The sequence below is a fragment of the Diorhabda sublineata genome, chromosome 2 (assembly GCF_026230105.1).
Source record: "Diorhabda sublineata isolate icDioSubl1.1 chromosome 2, icDioSubl1.1, whole genome shotgun sequence".
Taxonomy (NCBI): domain Eukaryota; kingdom Metazoa; phylum Arthropoda; class Insecta; order Coleoptera; family Chrysomelidae; genus Diorhabda; species Diorhabda sublineata.
The window spans coordinates 32395449-32417994 of record NC_079475.1 but is presented as its reverse complement, the minus strand read 5'-3'; the positions used below and the strand labels follow the sequence as shown (position 1 = coordinate 32417994).

Below are 22546 nucleotides of genomic sequence, written 5' to 3'. Positions count from 1 at the left end.
TTGTCAAAGTAAGAGACATATTGCCAGAAGAACAGGCGATCAAGATCAAGAGCACTGATAAATAATTCATAATTATTCTAATTTCAAATTTTATTATTGTAATTTTCATTATAATACGTTGTATTGTGATTAAGAAACGGAATGTTTGGATACAACATTATAATATTTTTGTACTTATAAAATAATATATTAATGTAATGAACTTGTACTATTATGTTCGTTTCTCTGTAACTTCAATGCCACTGTTGCTCCTTCTGTATAATTCCACGAAGCCGCAGTTTGATATGCGTTACAGGAAGATCCCATAGCTGAAAATATGCATTTGTTAATGCTGAACTCCTCTATCAATGGAAAGATTTTGAAAATATCAGTTCAAAGTAACCTTTTGGTTTGAGTATAACTTTGAGAAATATCTTATTAATAATCTATAGCGAAGGTCCTTCTTTTCAATAACAGTAAATATTGAGAGTTGTTTAAAAAAAGTGCAGAAGGACAATTTAGTCGGGAAAAAGTGAATTTAAAATGGCACCTGATTTCGTGAAGTCTCTTTCTTTCTGTGTCCTAATCATTTCAAACTTATACTAATCCTTCTTTGAGAATAAAGCGTTAACGAAAGTAATTATAACACGTAAAATGGAGGATATAATGATAAATAATTGATGTATGTATTAGTTATGTAGTGTAGAGGTAAGGAGAACCATCTCGGTGTATCGAAAAGTGTCTGTTGAAAGAAAGCAAATTAAGGTGGCGCTATAGTAGCAAGTGGAAGAATTTTAAAAAGAGCGTCACAAACTACTAGAGTAGGATAGTAAATAATTTTTTTTTGAAAGTCATAACTATTTCAAAGAAACTATTAATATACAAATTCATTCGAAAATTGTACATAAAATATATAACTGTTAAATTCAAATCATTTCCACTTGCGCTATTTTGGCGAGTCTTCGTATTATAATTTGCTGTTTACAGCTGGACACTTTTTCAATTAATCCCCCATACAAGACGGTAGTACAGTTGGTAATATAATATTGAAACTTCTAACTTTTGTTTTTGTTCTTATAAATAATTTAATATTATTAATTACCTTGGGATATCAAAATATTGTTTTGATCAATTTTTTCATACACCCAGCAACGATATTGATATATTGGATCAAATTCGTCAAACGTTAATAAAAATGATTTTTTATTTTCTTCCCAATTTGCTATACACTTAAACACATAATCAGGTTTATCTAAAAAACAAAAAACACTTTCAAAATCAGTTTCTTTTTTGTTAAATAAAGTTAAAAAAAATATAAGCAATTACAACACAAATATAATTCTTGAAAAATTATTAAAATAAGTTTTCAACTCAAATTCAATAACTTGTTACGGCCAACTTAATTAAATTTTAGTATCATTCGATCAGTTGAATTTGGACTGGACTTAAAGTCGCACTTCTCTTGATCTACATAATTAACAATGTGGTAGATAAATTTGACAATTCTATGATATAGAGGATAAGACAACAGATTTCCAAATATGATCTATTTTTCACACTCAAAAAAGGAAATTTTCTGACATATTTCACAATATTATAAACTAAAATAATTCTTCACTCAGTACATGACAAATACGTTCTTTTGATATGCAGAGAGCCTCTTCTATATTTCTAACCTCAACGTGATGGTCGTCTAGTAACATTCGGTGAACGCATCTGCAAATTTATATATCCCAACTTACATAAATAGATGAAGACATCTTCAGGTCGAGGTCGCAATCTTTTTGGACAATCTTCGTAAAACAATCCTAAATATCTCATTTAATTTTCACCTCACCCCTCTAAATCGATGGTCCCCAGAAAAAATCAGTTTTGACGATTTAAATATGAGGGAATGATGAGTGAGGTGAGGAAATGATGATTTTTTATGGAATCGTATTATTAATTATTTAAATGTATTTAATATTCGACTACGTTATATTAACTTAAGATGAAATTAAGCAGAATGGTAATTGAAAAATTTCAATAAGCAAAAATGTACGAAAACCGAGTCGATCTTGTTTAGTCCTTACCTCATAACTCATCATCCCCTCACTTTTAATCAAAATGAGGAAATTACGACGAGGGAATGACAAAACAAATCATAACCTAAAAAAATCTCGCAACATAACCTTTCGTTACCAGCTAGCTTTTCGCTATGCTTTCTACCTCTAAAAACATACTTACCTACGCCATCAAAATTGAAATATTATTATTACCTTTTTTATTCTTCATTGTGATGTAATGATTGAATAAAATGTAATCTTTAAAAAATTACAATCAAATCTTCTTCCAACACAATTACTCTAACAAACTTGGAAGTCAATTCGCCATTCCGAACAATAACCGTACTGTCAAAAACTAATGCGAGTATCATCAAAGTCCTCAAAAATATACCTACTTATGGATTGTTGGTAATGCTGTGAGGGAATGATTATTTTTCATGGGACACATTTTGAGTTAACATTGGACAAGTATTTAATGACTTATGATCCTAAATTTAGAGAACTTTTGAAAGTTTGTTGTATTTACAATAGACAAGTAATAGTTCCAAACAGATTGTTTAAAAATTTGGATATTGGAACATTTTTAGTCTTAATGATGATAATGACGAAAAAAAACCATATATATATATATATATATATATATATATATATATATATATATATATATATATATATATATATATATATATATATACATATTTATTCTAAAAGCTTCTACGACAGGATTTTCCAAAAACGCAAAGAAACCTTTTAGAAGATGATTTATTAAATCAAAAAGTTTATTTGTTTCAAGATATGCCACAAATAATTTTGGTAATTGTTAGATTTTTTGCAATGAGGGGAAAATTCAGTAGATTCTAAAAAATAAGTACCAAAAATGATTGTAACGATAATTTGAGACCAAAAAAGTAAAATAATGATAAAGCATTTGGTGATAAAACTGGTGATCTGAAGTGCTAAACTAAAGTAAACTGAAGATTAAACTAAACTATGGTTTGAACTCTAGTTTAAGCCAAGAGTTAACAATATTGTTCTATTTTAGAGCTCACAGTTGAACAGACACTTTTCTGCCAATTGTTACAAATATAACCAAAATTATTCCGATATTTGATTTGAAGTTGAATTGTTTAAGAAAGTTGTATAAACAAAAATAAACAAAGAACGAAAAATATCGTGCAATTTCTATGAAGTGGTGAAGTTAACCATGAAATACAAAGAAACAGTCGTATCCAAAAAAAGTGATACGGTAACTTGGAAGGAAAAGGGAAAAATTGGGAGTAGTTGACAAGGAAATTAATGATGAGAATAATAGAAAAAATTTTTAGATAGAACCACAACAAATTTAAATAATGTGGGACAACTTATATATTCGCTTTGGAGCGAATAATTTTTTGTTTTCACGGCGCGTGACAATGTTTATAATTTCTTTATCATCATCGTCGAGGTCATAAAATCTTCAATCATTTCCCAAAAATCCTTTATAATATCGTAAAAATGTGAACAATTTGAAAAAGTTGGATTCGGATCCTCCATTTCATGTTAAACTGAAGTTTAAACTACCCCCATACCGCCAGTAATGTTTGAACCGAAGTTTGTCAGCAAACGCCATTTATAAAACGTGAAGAAAAAGGTATCTGTAGTTTATACCGACATTTGAGGTTTACTTTTCACTCGTAAAATTGGACCTTAGAACTACGTGTCAGGTATAGATCGAAACCATGTTCAGCAGAAAAGTTGCTTAAAAAGTGAGCAAATATGAAAATACCATTCGGTGTATTTTAGAAAGAAATCCAAGATGCCATAACTTTTTAAGAACTATTCACTGACGACACTATTGAAATGGACAGAATTCTATGAAGAAATCATAAAAAACAAAATTCAAAACTTTTTAAATAAAGTGTTATTTATCGATTACATCACGTTATCTTTCTACAAAAAGTGTGAAAGTAATCGTTCATTCTATGAAGTTTTCAGAAAAAAGGCCGATTTATAAACTTGACTCTCCGTTTACAAAATTGAAAACACACAAATGTATAACATCATTCATAGTTGTTGTTTGATGTCGTATTTTGTAGATCGGTCTGCTCTGAATTTCAACATAAACGAATTTTATCTTTTCCCGTCGTCCGTTTGTAGCAATAGGAAAGAGCCAATCGCATCCGTTTGCGTTTGTCTCGTGATGTTGTCTAATGCTCTCAATAAAAAAAAAATTCGTTATTTTCCATAATATCGTCCATAAATACCGGATTACAACAAAACACAAAAACATCACGAAAACAATAAACAGTAGCTACACACGCCAAAAAGAATAACAAAATTTTTAGGTTAACTTCAGCAACTCAATTTTATGAATAGGGTAAATACACGTCAAACGGCAAACGTCACCCCTGAACGGTAACGGCAAACGTCACCCCCGAATGGTACCGTCAAACGGAAAGTAAAGTTTATGAACCGGCCTTAAATATTATTTTTTACTACGAAAGTCCAATAAAATAAGATATTAATTCCTATATCTTTATAAAAATTCAGTAGCGGATCAAGAATTTTATTGGGTGATTAGGGAGGCTGAACGGGGGACCATTTGGTGAAATGACCGCTGAGTCACTATATCTGCGTCCTCAGTAGTGCGCGTTCATTTCAATGAGACTAGATAAACGGATTGGACACAAAAATCAAAATACTTTGTTGATTGATTACAGGCAAAATAAATGTAACTAAGACATTATACAAAGTATTACAATGTTAATGTATATCATACAAGTGAAGACGAAGTAGTGGAATTGGTTCATTATTTTACGAGCTTCAAACTAATTATATTTGTTTAAAATTTACATTCTTAAAATATCAATTTATGTAAGTAGTCTTTTTTCGACGATATGAGTGAAAAAAGGGCTTTAACACGCGAATTGCATACAATATTTTTTTTATTAACGAAATTTTGTCAAAATACAATGTTCAATGGTAATTTTCCTTATAAAATATTTTAATAAAAAATTCTAGTCAAGATTAGAACAAATAAACAAAACATTAGACGAATTTGTGTTATTAAATTTGACAACTCCTCTCATCGGCAAGTATAAATGCCACCTAAAAATAAAATCATTACTACATAAATAGAGAAATGAAAAATTGCATCAGCGAGACTTGAACCTGGGACCTCCCGCATGTAAGCCTCGTACTCAAGCCACTACACTAAGGAGACTCTAATAATTCGTTTTTTCACATACTAATGCTTAAAGTATGTATCTTTATGCAATCGAAAGTGTTTCTATAGTATACACTTTACGCACGGTAGTAGAAAAAAAATATTTTAGGCGTTGTGTGGGGAGGGCTTCAGCCCAAAAGCCCACCCCCTCCCCGTAGATTCGACACTGCAAAGATTTGAAATGTTTCACAAGATTGATGCTATAAATACAATATTGAGTTAAGGTATAATATTCGGCAATTTTTTATATTTGGAATCATATTTTTTACATTGTGAATTTCCTATTCGCTTTATTAATGAATATTAAACTGTTTCGCAGGGGTAAATTCAAAAATTCAAAAATTCAAAAATTATTGTATCAACATTAGTAACTGATTTGTTCGAATTTAGTGTATGAGTAAGAAAATAAGTGCTTTTATGATATTTCACAATAATTATCGTAATGACACATTTATATTTTTTGTATTTAATCATCAATATTTCATTGTTATGATAATATATTTAAAAAATATAAGTAACTGAATAAGATTATTTAAATTTTAGAGTATTTTGTACCTGATGTCAATTGGGTAGTTAAGGCTTAGACCACTAGATGGTGTCAATTTGGTTAAAACAAATAACAGTAATATGAAATATCTAAATATAAGTAATCTGCGTTAAGAAAACAATTCGAGTAATAGATGATTTCCAAAGACCTAAGAACACAAGAGACCAAAAACTTCATTAATATAATGTATCTAAAGGCCATCCAAGATTGTGAACAAGTAATGAGTGCAAAAAGGAGAGGGTTATTATTGTCAGCTTAGAGTTGTTTTCCGGCAACACTGCAAAATGCATACCTTCTCATGCCGCTAGTAGTGTACTGATTATCGATTTAGTTTACCGTAAATAAAACATTTTGTAGTCATTTTATAAAACATTATTTAATAATTGAAGTTTTTTTTAAGAAAAATCACAGATATAGCCAAATAATTATAGATGTACAGTTTCTGGAAGGTTAAATTTTAATATTTACCAATTTAGTATAAAAATATAATAAATCACTATTTTCTATTAGTTAATTGCAAATTATAATAAATTGTTCCTATTTTATTTTATTTTTTTCTCGATAAACTTATTCTGTTTGTGAATTTGTTATAGAGTTAAGTAATTCAAAGTGGCCCTTATCCCAGTGACGCATCATTATCAATGACTTATTTATTACTATGAACTCTATCCTCATTAAGTTTATCATCACAATCATTTGTTTTGTGTTTCATGTTTATGTTAGTTTATGTCAACGTTAACCCCATTAAGGTATAATCATCAATTATTTATTATTTATCTTATATTAATGTGACTATAATCAACCATAAACATTTTTATATATACTGCATAAGATAACAATTAATATTTAAGGAAGTTTGTACACTAATACTGTGTTCTAGATAGTTTGATATTCGTAAAGTACGCCAGTCAGATTATTGAAACCAAATATAACTTTAATCCATTATTAAATTCTCAGTTTGCTAAATAAATTATTTTTAAAAACAAAGTTTGTGAATTGAGTTATTTAATTATAACATAGAAAGTGGAAGGGTCAATGATGGTTCACTCAAGAATTGTAAACAATTTGGTCTCTTGTGTTATTAGGTCGGTGATTTCAGTTTTAACTGGATTCTACTTACTCTTGTAATCATTTGAAGTTGGTTGTGAACAGTTAGTTTTAAATATTAAAATTTGATTTCTATTTGTTTTGGATACCGAAATTTCTGATCTGTCTTTACAATTTGGATTACGGCTAGAATTTGGAGAAGCAACTTCAATATATCTGAAAATACAATAACAATAGGAGAATTCACCAGCATAAAATTCAGAACGAAAATTGGGTTAAAATTACAGTTATATACCTGGTTTCTAGAGGTACATCTCCTTTTTGTGTAAAATTGAAATTTCCCACAAACGGGCAGGTTGTAGGATTCGGATTGTTCTTGAAATAAAAATCATATTTTACAGTGTTGTCATTAATTAGAAAAGGGTAGGAACAAGCTCTTTCAAATTGGTAGTGGAATGTTGATTTTCCTTTTCGGTAGCGAATGAAGTTTTTATCTTTACGTTCAAACTCGAAACATGTATATTCACTTTGGCTGGAATAAATCGAAATACTCCATTCAAATGTTATAAATTGATACATTGTGTATTTTCTACATAAATTCTAAGGTTTATTAATTAAAAAGTAAAAATAATAAAGATAACGATAGAATAATTTCACCAAATAACTATCTGAGAGAGAAAAAATTCAACATGTATACGAAGTGTGATAAAAAATACGATTAATACATTTTTATAACAATCATTTATGCTACATAATATTCGAAAAGTTAGGGAAGTGATAATTTAACTACTACAATATTCTAAAAAAATCCATAATGTTTGTCCCTATATTGTAAACAAAATCTTGATTCTATATATAAGGTCCTAAGTAATTACTATAAAAAATATTTTATTCTATACTAACTAAGAAAACTAATATTTTTGCCAAAAATCGATTTTATTTATAAATGCAATATCAGGATTTGTCTTTTGCCTCAAAATAGGCTTCAGTTTCAGCAGTTGCTTCTTCATTTGAATTGAATTTCTTACCGATGATCATTTTTTTGAGATCAGCAAATAACCAGTATTCACTGGGGGTCAGATCCATAAAGTGGATAACGGAGCAATTCGTGCAATTGTGTTATTCGTTCAATTTAACCATTGTTGTCATCGACTTGTTATCGATGCATTGTCTTGGTGCAACAGTGGTTTGTCCTTCGACGTATGAGGCCATTTTGCATTGATTTTTGTATTTAAATAATCCAGCAACTCTATGTAGTATTCGCTATCATTGTATCTAGTCGATGAACAATATTCCAAAATACTGAAGCCATAACCTTCGCAGCTGATTGTTGTGCCTTTGGACCCTTCGGACGTGGTTCACCGGCTGCAGTCCACTCAGCTGATGATCGTTTCGATTCCGGGGTGTAGTGATGGATCCATGTTTCATCCATTGTCACATATCGATGCAAAAAATGTTATTTATTACATGCAAACATGGCTAACCAGTGCTCCGAATCATTAACATGTTGTTTTTGATCGACTGTGAGTAAACGCGGCACCCGTTTTGAAAAAAGTTTTCTTATGGTCAAATGTTCATGCATAATTGTAAACACACTGCCTTCTGATATCTATACGGCCTCAGCTATCTCACGCAATTTCAATTTACGATTAGATATAATCAATTTGTGGATTTTTTTGATGTTTTCTTGAGTAACCCCCTCAATTTGAAGAACAGAACGTTCACCATCATCGTTGTCTGTACGACCACGTTTACATTCAGAAAACCAATAACAAATGGTTCTTTTCGAAGCAGTCCGAATAACAATTTTGAAACCACTGCTGAGCTTTTATAGTATTTTTTTCTTCAAGAAACAATGATAAATTAACTCACAAAATTGTTTTGAATCCATGTAAAAAAGTAGCTTAACTTAAATGACTGTCACGTTTTTCTGACTAATCGAAATGGCATGAAATTTTACACATAGTCTTTTGAAAGTTGGTACTTCATAATCGTCATATGGATTTGAAAAGGACGGCGCCATATAAATAATAAATTTTCTGGTTGTCATTTCTTTCATTGCTACTTCAAGTATGTAATAATATATGAATAATAAAAACCGTTAAAGCTAATCGTCGGTGTTGCAGTTTTCTGCGGTTTTCCTGTAACCTGGTGAACTCATCCTTATTTAAGATGAAAACTTAGTCTATTATAACTCCAAAAACTGTTTAGTCCGTCGAGAAATTTTTTTGCTCCCAGCATATTTTTTCACACCTCGCGGGAACGAAATTTTTTCCTTTATCAGAGACAAATCTACAATACACTTCACCGCACATAACAAATTTCCTATCCCATTCACAAACATCTCATCCTCTCTCCTTACAACTTAGTTGTATTAATAGTGGTGAAACTTTTGAAAGGACATAACATCTTCTACAAGAATTTCAGACTTCAGTAGTGGTGGAGGGGGAAATAATAGTATGTTTAAATTTTCAAAAAAATTTCGCAACGAGTATTTTCATGCCGTATCAAAATTGCAACGATGATTTTTGAGGTGATTTTTAACCAAAAAATAAACATATTGCGTATTGCATTTTATACTGCAAAAAAATTATACAGGTGATTGCTCATACAGATAATAAAGAGAGCCGTCAGTCGTATTTATGAAGGAGGAAAAACCGTCAGCTATTGTGTATTCAATTAATATAATACCTAATGAATTTTCTATATAAAGCAATTCTATTGTAAATGAAAATAAAAATGACCGTCAGCTGAATGCTTGTAGGTGGAAAGATCATTAGATCATCTGTCAGATAGACTATGCGACGCTCTTAGAGATGTATTGAGCGAGCAGCATGGTTATACCGCTAACTGACGGTTTTTCCACCGTCGTAAATTCGACTGACGGTTCTCTTTATTACCCGAAAAGTATGAGCATCCGTCTGTATAAATTTTATACAGTATAAAATGACTTTATATTCTAATATAGTTCATTAACGCGAATTTTTTATGTAAAAAGTATCAAAATATTCGTAGCCAAATTTTTTTTCGAGAACTTTGACATGCTGTCAGTTTACACAGCACCGCAGATGTGGTGACTGACTCTCATTATGTTGATTATTGAAAATTATTCTACTACTATAAAAAAAAATTTGCTCCGCTACTAGAAATACATGCATTGGAACCGATTGTACAGGGTGCGGCAGCATAACTTCCTTTTTTAAAAAGTTCGCCATTTAGTCGGTAGATGTCGTAACGGAGTGCTAGTGGTCTCGTTCGAGAGGGGGGACTATAAAGTTTTGTCCCGGCACAGTTCAGTCGCCATCATGCGTTGGAACAGTGAGGAGCGTGCGTTTGCCGTTGAGGTTTACTTTTCGAGCGGATGTTCTGTGATCGCAACCCAGCGCGCCTTTCGGAATCGCTTTAATTTAGCCCCCTTGGCCCCTGTCCCGGACCGGAAATCAATTGTTACGTGGGTCACTACGTTCAGACAAACTGCAAGTGTGACAAGACGATGAACTGGAGTCCCTCGGCCCATTAGATCACCGGAGAACATTGAGTTAGTTAGAACTTCAGTATTGCGATCACCACGGCGTTCTGCGCGCAAACATGCGTCTGCCCTTGGACTTTCCGATCGTTCTGTGAGGAGAATACTTCATGATGATCTTCATTTTCATCCATACAAGATGGCAATTGTGCAGGAACTTTCTGAACGTGACTTCAATTCTCGGAGGAACGCGTGTGAGGTTTTTCTGGAAGTCGTTCCTGAGGACGCTATTGTTTTTTTTAGTGATGAAGCCCATTTTCATTTGTGTGGATCCGTAAACAAACAAAACATGCGCTACTGGGCTGATACCAATCCTCGACAATTGCATCAACGGCCTTTGCATTCACCTAAAGTCACAGTGTGGTGTGCAATTTACTCACGTGGAATTATTGGTCCCTGGTTCTTTGAGGAAAATGAAGTCACAGTGACAGTGAATTCGCACCGGTATGTAAACATGTTACAGGAATTTTTTTTCCCACGGCTAGATGAGTTGGACTTAGGGGACACTTGGTTCCAACAAGACGGAGCAACGGCACACACTTCAAGAACATCGATGGCTGTTTTGAGGGAACACTTCCCAGAGCGCCTTATCTCAATTAGGGGCGATTTGGAGTGGCCAGCCCGCTCTCCCGATTTGACCCCTTGTGATTATTTCCTATGGGGTTTTTTGAAATCCCGTGTGTATGTGAACCGTCCAAGGACCCTACAAGATTTGAAGACGAACATCCAGGAAGAAATTGCCAACATAACGCCTGCTATGCTGGCAAGAGTCATGACAAACGCCAGAAATCGGTTTACTCAGTGTATGGAGAATGGGGGACGTCACCTAACTGATTTGATCTTCAAAACTCAGTAAAACAAAACTTTATGTATGTGCCTGTATTATAAAAAACGAATAAAAATTTTCTGATTCATACAATAAGTTTTATTAACTTTTGAAAAAAGGAAGTTATGCTGCCGCACCCTGTAGATTCCCATTTTTAAAAGTGAGAATCGAAAATACCCAATGGTTGACGAGATTCCTAATAGATATTTTGGCCTTTGCTTTTGCTGGAGGGACCAGGAGGAGTAGCAGTCTTTGTAACTGTATAGTCTTAGCAAAATACATGAGCATATATAATTTCATCTTTTACCGAAATAAAAGATACTTGTCATTTCTTCATTTTCACATGCCTTTTTCACAGCAGTGTTTAAAAATGTGTCTTCAGTACATTAATGATTCAGATATTATCTACTTACCACCCTTGTGTGGATAGTTTGGTCATCATAGCAGTGTTAAGTCGTAATTCTTTGCAAATGTAAATAGTTTTAGTTAATTTTCCTCCGATTATATTTGATTCTATGATATGTGTTTCATTAATAACAATATTAGCGTCAACGTTTGCACTATCGACCCATTCTCCAACAAAATTCTTGGAAAGATGACACACTGGTTTCGAGGGATTGAGTTTAACTAAAAAAATAGTGAAAATCCTTAAAAAATGAACATTTATGATTGATATTTGTATTTCGGTACATTTTTAAATCATGTGGTTTTTCCAATAAAAACGCAATAGCTAACAGAATACAGACAAACAAGTTACAAATGGATTCCGTTAAAGATAAAGATAAAAAAAGAGATATTCGATTTATTTTTCTAGGAGTGGTTTTTACTTGATTTTTGGATATTGTTAGGCACTAGGACAAATGTAAATTGCATCAGAGTAATCCTCAAATTAGCTGAGCAAGCAATAGCTTTTCGCTTATGCAGTGAACAGTTAGAATTATCAGAAAACGTATCGGACCTATGGTATAATAAAGGGTTAAATTTTTTGATGATTGGGTGTTTGACAAGAACTAATAGTTAGGTAAGTATTCCTGTGAATATATAACTCACAACCAGAGTGAGTAGTTCTGGTGATAGCTCCTTGGGGGGAGGGGGTTTCGTTTTAAGGTATCCTTTCATAAATTCAATTCCAATTTTACCATAAATACGTTCAGCGAGATGAAAGAAACGCAGTTTTGTCAGTTGTGTAGACATGGATGAAGGTATGTCAAATAAAAGGTGTAAATAATTTTTGCATCTTGAAAGAGTAATTTCTTATAAAAACGAAATTCAGTTTATGCATTTTCATGCATTTTTCTCACACCTAAGTTGGAATTGCTGGAACCGTTGGTTATATTCATAGTGAACACACTGTTTACATTACTATTCCACCAAAAATCGCACTGTCTGACTCGCGTTTCGATAACTAAGTTCCCGTCTTCAGAGGCAGAAGGTACATTAAAACTTGACTCACCTGTTTTATACTGAATTTTTCGACCAATACAACTTCTCCCGCGGGTAAACGTCCTTGGCGGGAATCTTCACATTTATACTATATACTACTATAATATAAAATATAGAGTGGGATGTAAGGAATTGGCCCTTTGTCCCTATTTTGAGATTTTCTTACATTTAGCAATTTCAATGCTTTCACATGCATCCAACAATTTATTATTTGGTACATTTTCAAACAATTTTACATTATTAATATTTATGTCATGATTCTGTTATCATCGAAAGATACAATAAGGAAAGGTCCTTTATTCAGGATGTGGCTGTACTCAACGGTTATAATAAAAGAATCGTAGATAGGTTAATTAACCGCAATAGGTTTAAGAAATCTCTATGTGAAGCTAGTCTTTTCCAAACAAAGTGAAAAACAAGAAAAATATGCTCTGGTCCCTTTCAATCCAATTTATACAAAGGAATTGGAAGGAATATTTGACAAAGTGGGTTTTAAATTGATTTATACATCCGACAATATATTAAAACAATTGCTGGGGAATCCTAATGAAATTTGGAAAAGAGTGGTATATATGAAATTAGCCGAGATGATTGTGACGGGGAGTATATTGGGCAGACTAAGAGATCAGTTATTGTCGGGTTTAAAGTGCACATACCTCATTTAAAATATGGATGGACCGAGTATTTCCGATAACTGCGAGTCATAATCATGACATAAATATGAATGATGTAAAATTGTTAAAAAATTATTGGATGCATTTGAAATCATCGAAACTGCGAAATGTAAGAGTAGCTTAAATAGGGACAAAAGGCCAATTCCATACAGCCCACTCTATAGAACAGTAGTCAAGGAATATATGTAAATAAAGATTCCCGCCAAGGAGGGAAAAGGATTCTTGGTGGGAAAGTTCAGTATAAAACAGGTGAGTCAAGTTATTAAGTTTTAATTTACTTTCTGTCTCTGAAAACAGAAACTTGGTTAACGAAACGCGAGTCAGACAATGTGGCATTAATTTTGGCGGGAGAAGGTTTTTTTGGTAGGAAAATTCAGTATATAAACGATAAGTCAAGTTACTAGGTTTTAGTTTAGATAATCTGGTTATCGAAACGCGCGTCACACAGTGTTATTGTGAGTGTTGGTGTAGTGATAGTGTAAACAGTGTGTTCAGTAGTCTCATACTCCTCTTAAGCATTTTATTTTGATTTAGTAACATAGGGATAGTCTCCTCCAGAGTTATAAAACGGCACACGAAATCCTTTTTATACTTTTTAAAACGCTTCAAATAATGTCGGAAAAGCCGTATGTATGTACTATGCTGCTTTTTTTTGTTTGGCTTTAAGATATTTTCTGAACGTTCCTCGGGTGGACCGTCTTCAAGACTTGCATGATCATTTTCTTCTGTTTGAAATTTACGTCAAGACTCCTAGATACCTTCCAACAGTTCATAAATTTGTTTTTCATTGTACAAAAATATGCAGCAAAAATACAATACATGAGACTTGACATGTGTTTATAGAGACATAGTATTATTTAAAACGACAAATCTATTATGCCAGAACAGTTTGTAGCAGCATCGTTTCATTAGAGTGCAAGCTGAAATAAACCCATACATCTTTAAACTTTCAAAATATGACAACTACTTAATTTGTTTTTTTTAATTAATATACAGGATATTACCATTATTAATGTATAAAATTTCTGGACTCTCCTTCGGACTTTTTAATGTGTTACATTCTGCAGTTCTCGATTTTCCTACGATAAAGTCATCCTCATCGTTTCTAACCAGACATCTATACTTTTCTCCATTCCTAGATTCTTTAGTATTGAAAATAACAAAATAATGATTTTTTCCATAGTACCAATCTCCCAAGCAGCCATATTCGACGACTAAAAAAAAATAAAATATTTCCAACTTCATTAGATACAAGTTATTATTAATAATTTTGATTTTTATCTAATTTCAATTTTCTTCACTTTCATATGTTTTAAATATTATGGATATGTCTTTAAGATCAAAATAATATTTGACAAAAATCTCTTTAATGATGCAAAATTTCTATCCAACGAGCAGCCTCTTGAGGTCTGGGCATAGAAAATGTCGCTGGTGGCCAGATTTTGAGAATGCGCTGGCTGCCAAAACAACTTTCGTCTTGATCTTGATCGTTTTTCCCTAATGCCTTCTTCAAATACTCCATCCGATTTTTATATATTTCCATAGTTTGTAGTCGGTTCATCACGTGCCGTCCATTACTGACTGTCAATTGTATTTCTGTGTGAAATGTTAGAGCCATGTTCAATCCATTGTCACATATTAACGTAAAAATTAAGATACCATCATTATTTCGTTATGTGGATTGTGAGTTCACGTGGCGCTCATTTTGAAAAGAGCTTTTGCATATCCAAATATTCATTCACGATATGTTCTTTGGATAAATTCACTTTACTTCACTATCATCCGAAATTATTTTGTAGACTTTTTTGAAGTTTTCGAGGGCGATAAAATTTTTGGGGTGTCCACGGCGTGCATTGTCCTCGGTGCTAATTCCTTTTTATCAATTTTCTAAATTTAACGAGTTGCTTCACTTAAAACATTATAATTTGCAAACTAAAAGTACGAAAGATGTCAAATTTATACACATGTCTTGAAGGTAGGAGAAAACTGAAAATTATATGGATTTGATACTAGTAACACCCTTTATGTGTCAGCTTACGAGCTTTTCAATGCACCTAATATCTGTAGATCATAGATCGATTATCGATTTTACAATCGAATAAGTAATTCGATTTATTTGTTCTAGCAGTATTAGTAGCAGTAAAGAGCATTGTGATTTATTTCATTTATGGCAACAAAGAAAAAGAAGTATTTTGGAAATACTTTCCAATTCCGACTGGAGTAGCTTGAAAGTATCCGTTTGTAACGTAAAAACGATTCCTTCTGGTATTGAAAATCGTTGACAGGAACAAAAAGATTTCGTTGATTTCCAAATCGAAGCTATATGTTGTGTGGCCCATCAACTCAATTTTCTGGTTGTCATGATAAAGAATTTTGTGTCAAACTTTTCGAGATAACCGTCGCAATTCGCATATCCGGTTAAGTCAAAAATCAGGCAACCATTGGCATTAATATTGATTTTTCAGGAATAACTTTTAATAGATTTGGCTTTTCTTGAAGGACTTCCACAGTTGATTACTGTTTTTTCAACCTTTCAATTTACTAGACGACACAAGCTTTCTTTTAAGCATTTTAAAAGCCAAATGATTGTAGTATCTTGTTGCTGCTTGTCATACTAATGCCACAATCTCACAGTATGTCACATAATGATGTTCAATCTATAGACTATTACTATGTCTATGGTTCAATCTGTCAAGTCCAGCTTTGACGGGCAACTGAACCGAATTTTTATATTTTGGCGCGAGAATTTCCAGAGGCGATCAATTGAACTATATCAAATAAACCGCGAAACACAGAACTATTACTACAACTGACCGAATCGTGATCGATTGTGAAAGTGTGATGCGAACGGTATCTAAACTAATTCAGAATAAGGTCCTCCAACAAACATAATGTCTAGTGATACAAAAAGTTCAATTTCTCTTACCTTCGGAATTGGTTTCAGGAATATTAACACATTTTTTGTAGATAATTTCAAACTTTTCATTTGAACTTAATGACAGTACATCTGGTTTTTTGCAGGATTTGATTATTGATTCTGAGCTGTTACATATTCCAGAAAATTCGTTTGGCCTTTCATACGTAAAACTTAAAACACCTGCTAATGTATTTTGGCAATTTACATGACCACGATGATTGTGTTGGTCATAAAATAGCGTGATTAACTTCTCTGTATGATCAAAATTTTTACATACAGAATCTATCGAAACTTCTGCCGGAGAAATATTGACACAACTGCCTAAAATATTAATATTTTTAATAACACAAATAGCCGAAGCTAAAAGCTATTTTCAATCAAAGTATCCGGTGAATTGTAATGTAGTTATTAAACAAAATATCTGAAATAATTTAGAATTTAGATCTTAGTATCAATCATTTTTTAATTATAGTTCTTTCTAAAGAACTTTCAATGCTGCAACAAGTGTGGAAATCATAAGTCTATGGAAGACTGCAGCTCCGGTGCGATTAGTAGTACCCGAGATACAGCACTTGGTATTATTTACTGCTCACCCGGTATATAAACATTATAACAGGTATTAGGGTAGAAGCATCAAGTGGATTTATAAACACTTTTTCTTATTCTTTAAAAACACATTACCGGAAACAATAAAAGATAATGACTAAAAAAAGTATAACTATTTCTAATACTCACTCTCAATTTTCTCAATAACATTTATTGTTCTAACATATACCTTCATACAAGTATAGCATGATTTATTTTTCAAAATTATTTTGTAGGCTACATTATGCTCTTTTCTTATATGCGTGCAAGTGACTTTATCTTCTTTTGCTCTAATCATCTCAGTTTCGGTAAAATCTGTAAGAGTATTTTGACCATTTTCTATTGAAAACCATAGCCCTCTCAAAATCTTGGGAAACTTACATTCTGCGTATACGTTTGATTCTGAAATATATTTAATGATAAGAAGTATTCCTAAACTCAAAGAAGTACTATTTAACACGTATAAAGAGTAATCTCGAAATCTTTATACATTTTTTCCGGGATCAGTAGGGTTATTCAAATTACTAAATCCACACTCTTAGGGCCTTATCATACTAGCGGATTGTGAGCGTCTCCAAAATGGTGCGGACGCGTAACGATCACGCTGCGCACACGAATTGTTGCGAATACCCAACGCCATTTTGTACTGTTACCAATCTGCAGTGGTGTTGTGCTAATTTTTTTTACGGAACGCGTATATATAATTGCGGTCTCATGTCCCAAATTTACCGCCGGGGGAGGACGATTTTCCATGATAACCCTGGCGGCGACGTTTTTTTTAGGTCTTATGTCACAAATTACAAACAAAAATTTTAAAAAAAATCACACAATTTATGTATGAAATCTTTCCTTTTTTAAAATTTAATATTTTTTTCTTCTAATGTTTATTATAAACAAAGTTTAATTTCCGTTGAACCGGTTCACGTATTTGTTTCGGTTCGGTTCGAGTTCCGGTTCAGCAGAAAAAAACACTCCGGACTCCGGTTCACGGTTCGGAAAAACAAGCCGGTTCGGGTTCGGTTCAAACCATTGTTTATAATAATACATATAAAAATTCATCACAAATTAGAAAAAAAAAATCAGCAAATCTTTTTAATTTTGTTTCAATACGTCAGCCAATTCTCGTTATCAGAAATCATCTTTAGTTCCGGAACGCGTGCCTGTCCAAAAAGGAAGTACCGGAACGACGTTCCGGAGCGTTCTGACTCGACAACACCACTGCCAATCTGTACTCACTTCAGTTCGTAACGGAACAAGAACGTGAGCGGACGTAGGTGCTCACTCGTATCATCTTGACATCATTGGGAGATTCGGATTTATACAGAGTGATTTATAAGTGACCGTAATGTAAAAAAAAGGCATGGGAAGAGGATAAAATGATTACAGAGTTAATGCAAAAGATGGACAAGAGGATGAATAAAGACAGAAAAAGTATTGAAAGTGAACCCGAATACAACTTTGCGTGTTTTCTAATTGAAGATTTAAAATCAATTCATACAGTCTATAAAATGGATGCCAAAAGGGGAGTTTTGAAAAACTATGGCGCATATGTCTAACAGCTATTCTCCAGAATAGCTCCAGAATATTTTACAGTCCAGAGCCACCCCGGAATAATTCATTGCAGCGAATTAATTCTTCACCAAGTGTCTATGATAAGACTGTAAGAGAGAGCGAAGTAGATGTTTGAACGTTATTACCAGATAGTTTAGAGGGAGTCGAGCAGTTTTAAGAAAACGTATGGTGTGATAGCCTACCCAATAGGTCCCATTCTTAGGTGGGATTTTGAAAATATAAAAACCGTTACCAAAATGCAAGGAACACTTAAATCATTGTTTGATTGTGGTTTTTGATATAAAAAAATTACCAGAGCTGAGCATTACAATAATCGAATTAATCAGGATAAAGTAAAAACTAAACAACAAACATAAAAATAACTAATAAACATACAAATAAAATAAAATTTCAATATACAGAATCAAGCCACAATGAATAACTAAATTATAGGTAATAGTAATAGGTAATAATTAGTATACAAGTCCATAGCAAATTTAAACCAGCATGCCCGGAATTAAATATTATTATTAGAAATAGTCGTTTAAAGAGTAGAAGGCACTGTCAAGTGAATATGCCCTCAAATTATTGAGAAATGCGGGAAAAGATGATATCGATATTTAATTTACATTAATCTAGTTTAGTGCATTAATTTTCCTATGATTTTTCATGTTTACAACGGGGACCAAATAATAACCGGAATAGCATTGCTGTGGGTGGAGCTTTTTTGTTACGCGAAACATTAGATGATTGTGTTGCAGTTGTTTTTGTTAGCGCTACTTTGTCTTGTTTCATTTTACCAACGAAATTTGAGGGAACAATGTGCAGTTGTGAAATTTTATTTCTTACTCGGTTCACAAGTTCTTTATATAAATATTTTAAGAAATATTTCCAGTTATTTTTGGCTTCTCACTGGTATAGTTTTTATGTCATTTTATGTGTCTAGAAACCTTTGCTCATTTGTATAATGGACAGTTGTGAAAAAAGTGATGTGGACGAACTAGATTTTGTGTTGCATGGAAAATATTTGAGTTACTAGTTGATGACTTTGGGATAGATAGTGACGATAGTAACGTTATAATAGTGAGAGAAAAAAATAATACAAATTATTAAATCGGATTCAGAGGAAGAAGATACACCACCTGTAGACACCAATACATGGAGTGATATTACGGGAAGTGAAACTCCCTTGCCAAGAATAAACTTTTCAACGGAAAATAAAGTTCCAGGGCCACAAATATTTGATATTGATGAACCTGTACAATTTTTAAAGCTGTATTTTACAGAAGAGTTGGTAGAAGTAGTTGTATCAGAGATGAATATATACGCTACTAACAAATTACTAATAAAAACTCTGAATCAAAATTCAATTTTCAGCCTTCATCGGAGTAATCTTGAATTTGCAAAATTACTGGTCAATAGGTGACAATACAAAAATACCATTCTTTTCAAATTTGTTCAGTAGAAAATGATTCCATCAATTGTTTTAAAAGCAGCATTTGAAAACCGTAGATCAGCAAAGGAGATATATTAGAACTAGAATTCAACGGGACAGTAATTTTTTGGAATATTTTATATATGTGTTAATGAATCTCAAATTCAAAGGCAAAATTAGTTTCATAACATACAACCCAATAAGCCAACTAAATGAGGAATGCGGATATACATTTTTAAAGATTTAGAAGCTGGATATGTTTATAACATTCTTCCTTATTATCGCAGTATTACAACAAATAAACTAATAAAATCGGAATTGCCTGTCAGTACCAGAATTCCCGTGATCTGTATAATAATCTATTGAACAACGTACCAAGTGCTGAAGGATGTCACATGTATACAGACAGGTACTATACAAGCATTTTCTTGGCGGAGGAATTGCTAAAAATGAAATACCACATAACAGGTACTACAAAAATTAACTACAAGGGCATACCTGACCCAATAAGCAAACCAAGATTTGGAAATGGAAATCCCTCAAATTGTGGAGGAAAATGCTTTAGGGGCATGGAGATGTCCAGTATAAATTCGTATATTTAATATAAATGCATAAAAAAGAACAATAAAAAACCCATGTCCTATCTGAAGTTTATCAAGTGAATAGTCTGGACCATTCACCTCAAATCAAGAAGCTAGGCTTGACAAAAGACTTCACATCTTGCGTAAGGGATTGCGTATTTTGTTCTATCAGGCAAGATCAAGAAGAGAAACTGTGGAATTTTCCAATACTTGTCCCGATAAACCTCGAATGCATATGGGCGATTGCTTTGAAAAATACCATACTTTGAAAAGTTTTAAACTATACGTTTGTTCTTATATTATGTAACAAGAAATTGGTTTGTTTAATTGTAGTATATAGTAATATATAGTAATATAACTCTGGAGTTACTGGTTCCTACTATTGCTTTTTAGGCTGGAGCGCAAAGGGTTAATAAATTTTATTGAGCAGTTATTAGCAATTTACCCACTCGTACGAATTTTTCCCTAAAGTTTAACACCAATAAGCTATTTTTATGTTAAAAATCCAAACAGTATGAAATACGCAACCTCGGTAACCTATCAAGTACGCTGCTCATAAGAATTAATCATAGATAACAACATTATGAGGAATTGATAATTTTTAATATTCAAAAAACATCAACAACTCGTTATTTGATCGCATTTACCCTTTTACTCCTAGGGTATGAAGGCTCCTATCATATTATTGCTATAATCCAATTACTTTCATCAGTAACCAAACAGTGAACGTGACATAAACAAAAAATCTCAATTTATAAAGTATATCCCATTGAGACTGAAACTAATGGAACTATGGCAACAAGACCAATATTCGGTAGTAGCAATAATAAAATCGGCGAAAGGAATAATGACAAAAGCTTCCCAAATTATATTACTACATTAAACATTGGTCAATAGGTTCAAAAAACATCCAGCAAGCAATATTAGTTGAAAAAACTAGAAAATAGTATAACACTGCCGTCATATCGGAAACTAAAAGAAATCCACTTAATAAAAAGGCGGACAAAACCCGTCATAATAATAATCACTTACCTATTAATGAAGTCAAGAAAATAACAAATAAATAACACTTCATTTTGTTAAATATATATCTACTTTATTTTATGTCAGATCACTACTTATTATATTGTCAGTACCGATGGCACTGTTCATATTTATGACCTTTGATTGAATTGTACATCAACCCTGAAATTCTCAAGAGCTTGACCCCACTATATAAATACTCATAGGCGTAACTGTCTGAGTTTTAAATCAAAAATTTGAGTAGATTCGGATAATGTTCTTCCTTGAACTGTATTAGCAGCTGCATTGGTCGAGTAGATCCTAAAGAAAGTCGAAGTTGATTATTATGAGAAAAATAGAGCAAACATCGCTATTTCATTTATTAACTTTTGTTGCAAGATATTTAATAGAATATTAGAAAATAATGAATCAAATCAAAAGGTACTAATTTTGTAAGGAGTACAGTTGAACTGGAACCGAAGTTTTGTTATTTCAAACATAACGCTGACACCGACTTCATCATACAAAGAGCAATCGTATACACATAGAAGCCGAAGTTCAGCGACTGTTACTTGAAAGAACTTTGCACATGCCATTTTCAGTACAACGCGTCAAGACTTGCCATTGCTGCGTCAGCCGCAGTCCGCTCCGCAACGCTTGTTTAGACATGCAAATTGATACGACTTGTGGTGTTGGTGCTTTGATTCTTCACCAATATAAAGACAGGAAGATTTGCCGTTATTTCTTACAAAACTCCAGTCAAATATTGATATTGGCTGTTAATCCATCCCTCTCATCAAACTTATATTTTTTTGTCATTACCATTATAAAGTTACATTACGTTATAAGTGTTTAATTTTGTATAATTACGACTGTTATAACAATAATAATTAAAAGTAGAACAATTTATATATTTGAATAAATACCTACAAGACAAGAAAATATACTATATTTCTTTTTACCTCTGCGAATGGGAAGTTTTCTAAATAAAATTGAGAATTCATTGGTTCTTGTGCTGTGAGTCACTATAGATTTCAAAAAAGTGAAGTTGGTGGATCTAATCCTCACTTTTTTTGAGGATTTGGAAATTGGTAGTAATGTAGCTGCCACCGGAACCAGCAAAATTTTGAAAGTGATCTATGGAACAAAAAAGTTTGGACACCAATGATCTAATTTCAAGCGT

The 22546-nt window shown here is 32.5% G+C and overlaps 1 protein-coding gene across 2 annotated transcripts; it reads right to left on the bottom strand.

Annotated features, from left to right (window-relative positions):
• Window positions 1-75: 75 nt before the first annotated feature.
• Window positions 76-21582, bottom strand: LOC130452986 (uncharacterized). Of its 2 annotated transcripts, XM_056792549.1 has the most exons (9): window positions 21394-21582; window positions 16945-17196; window positions 16219-16530; window positions 14297-14506; window positions 11589-11802; window positions 7119-7355; window positions 6897-7039; window positions 1082-1231; window positions 76-308 (listed from the first exon to the last, which is right to left on the bottom strand). In XM_056792549.1, the coding sequence occupies exons 1-9, from the start codon at window positions 21434-21436 to the stop codon at window positions 190-192; spliced, it is 1680 nt and encodes a 559-aa protein (XP_056648527.1). In that variant the 5' UTR covers window positions 21437-21582; the 3' UTR covers window positions 76-189. The 2 variants fall into 2 exon arrangements, with proteins under 2 accessions (XP_056648527.1, XP_056648528.1); XM_056792550.1 differs by lacking the exons at window positions 76-308; window positions 1082-1231 and adding an exon at window positions 4931-5111 and having other exon boundaries at window positions 21394-21571.
• Window positions 21583-22546: the final 964 nt, after the last annotated feature.

Bases quoted from the DNA above. Each gene is read 5' to 3' on its own strand.
- LOC130452986 (XM_056792549.1), bottom strand. From the start codon at position 21,436: ATGAAGTGTTATTTATTTGTTATTTTCTTGACTTCATTAATAG. The intron at 14,507-16,218 runs GTAAGAGAAATT...ATTTTTTTTTAG, and splicing joins TCCTGAAACCAATTCCGAAG to TCGTCGAATATGGCTGCTTG. The intron at 309-1,081 runs GTAATTAATAAT...GCATATTTTCAG, and splicing joins CAATATTTTGATATCCCAAG to CTATGGGATCTTCCTGTAAC.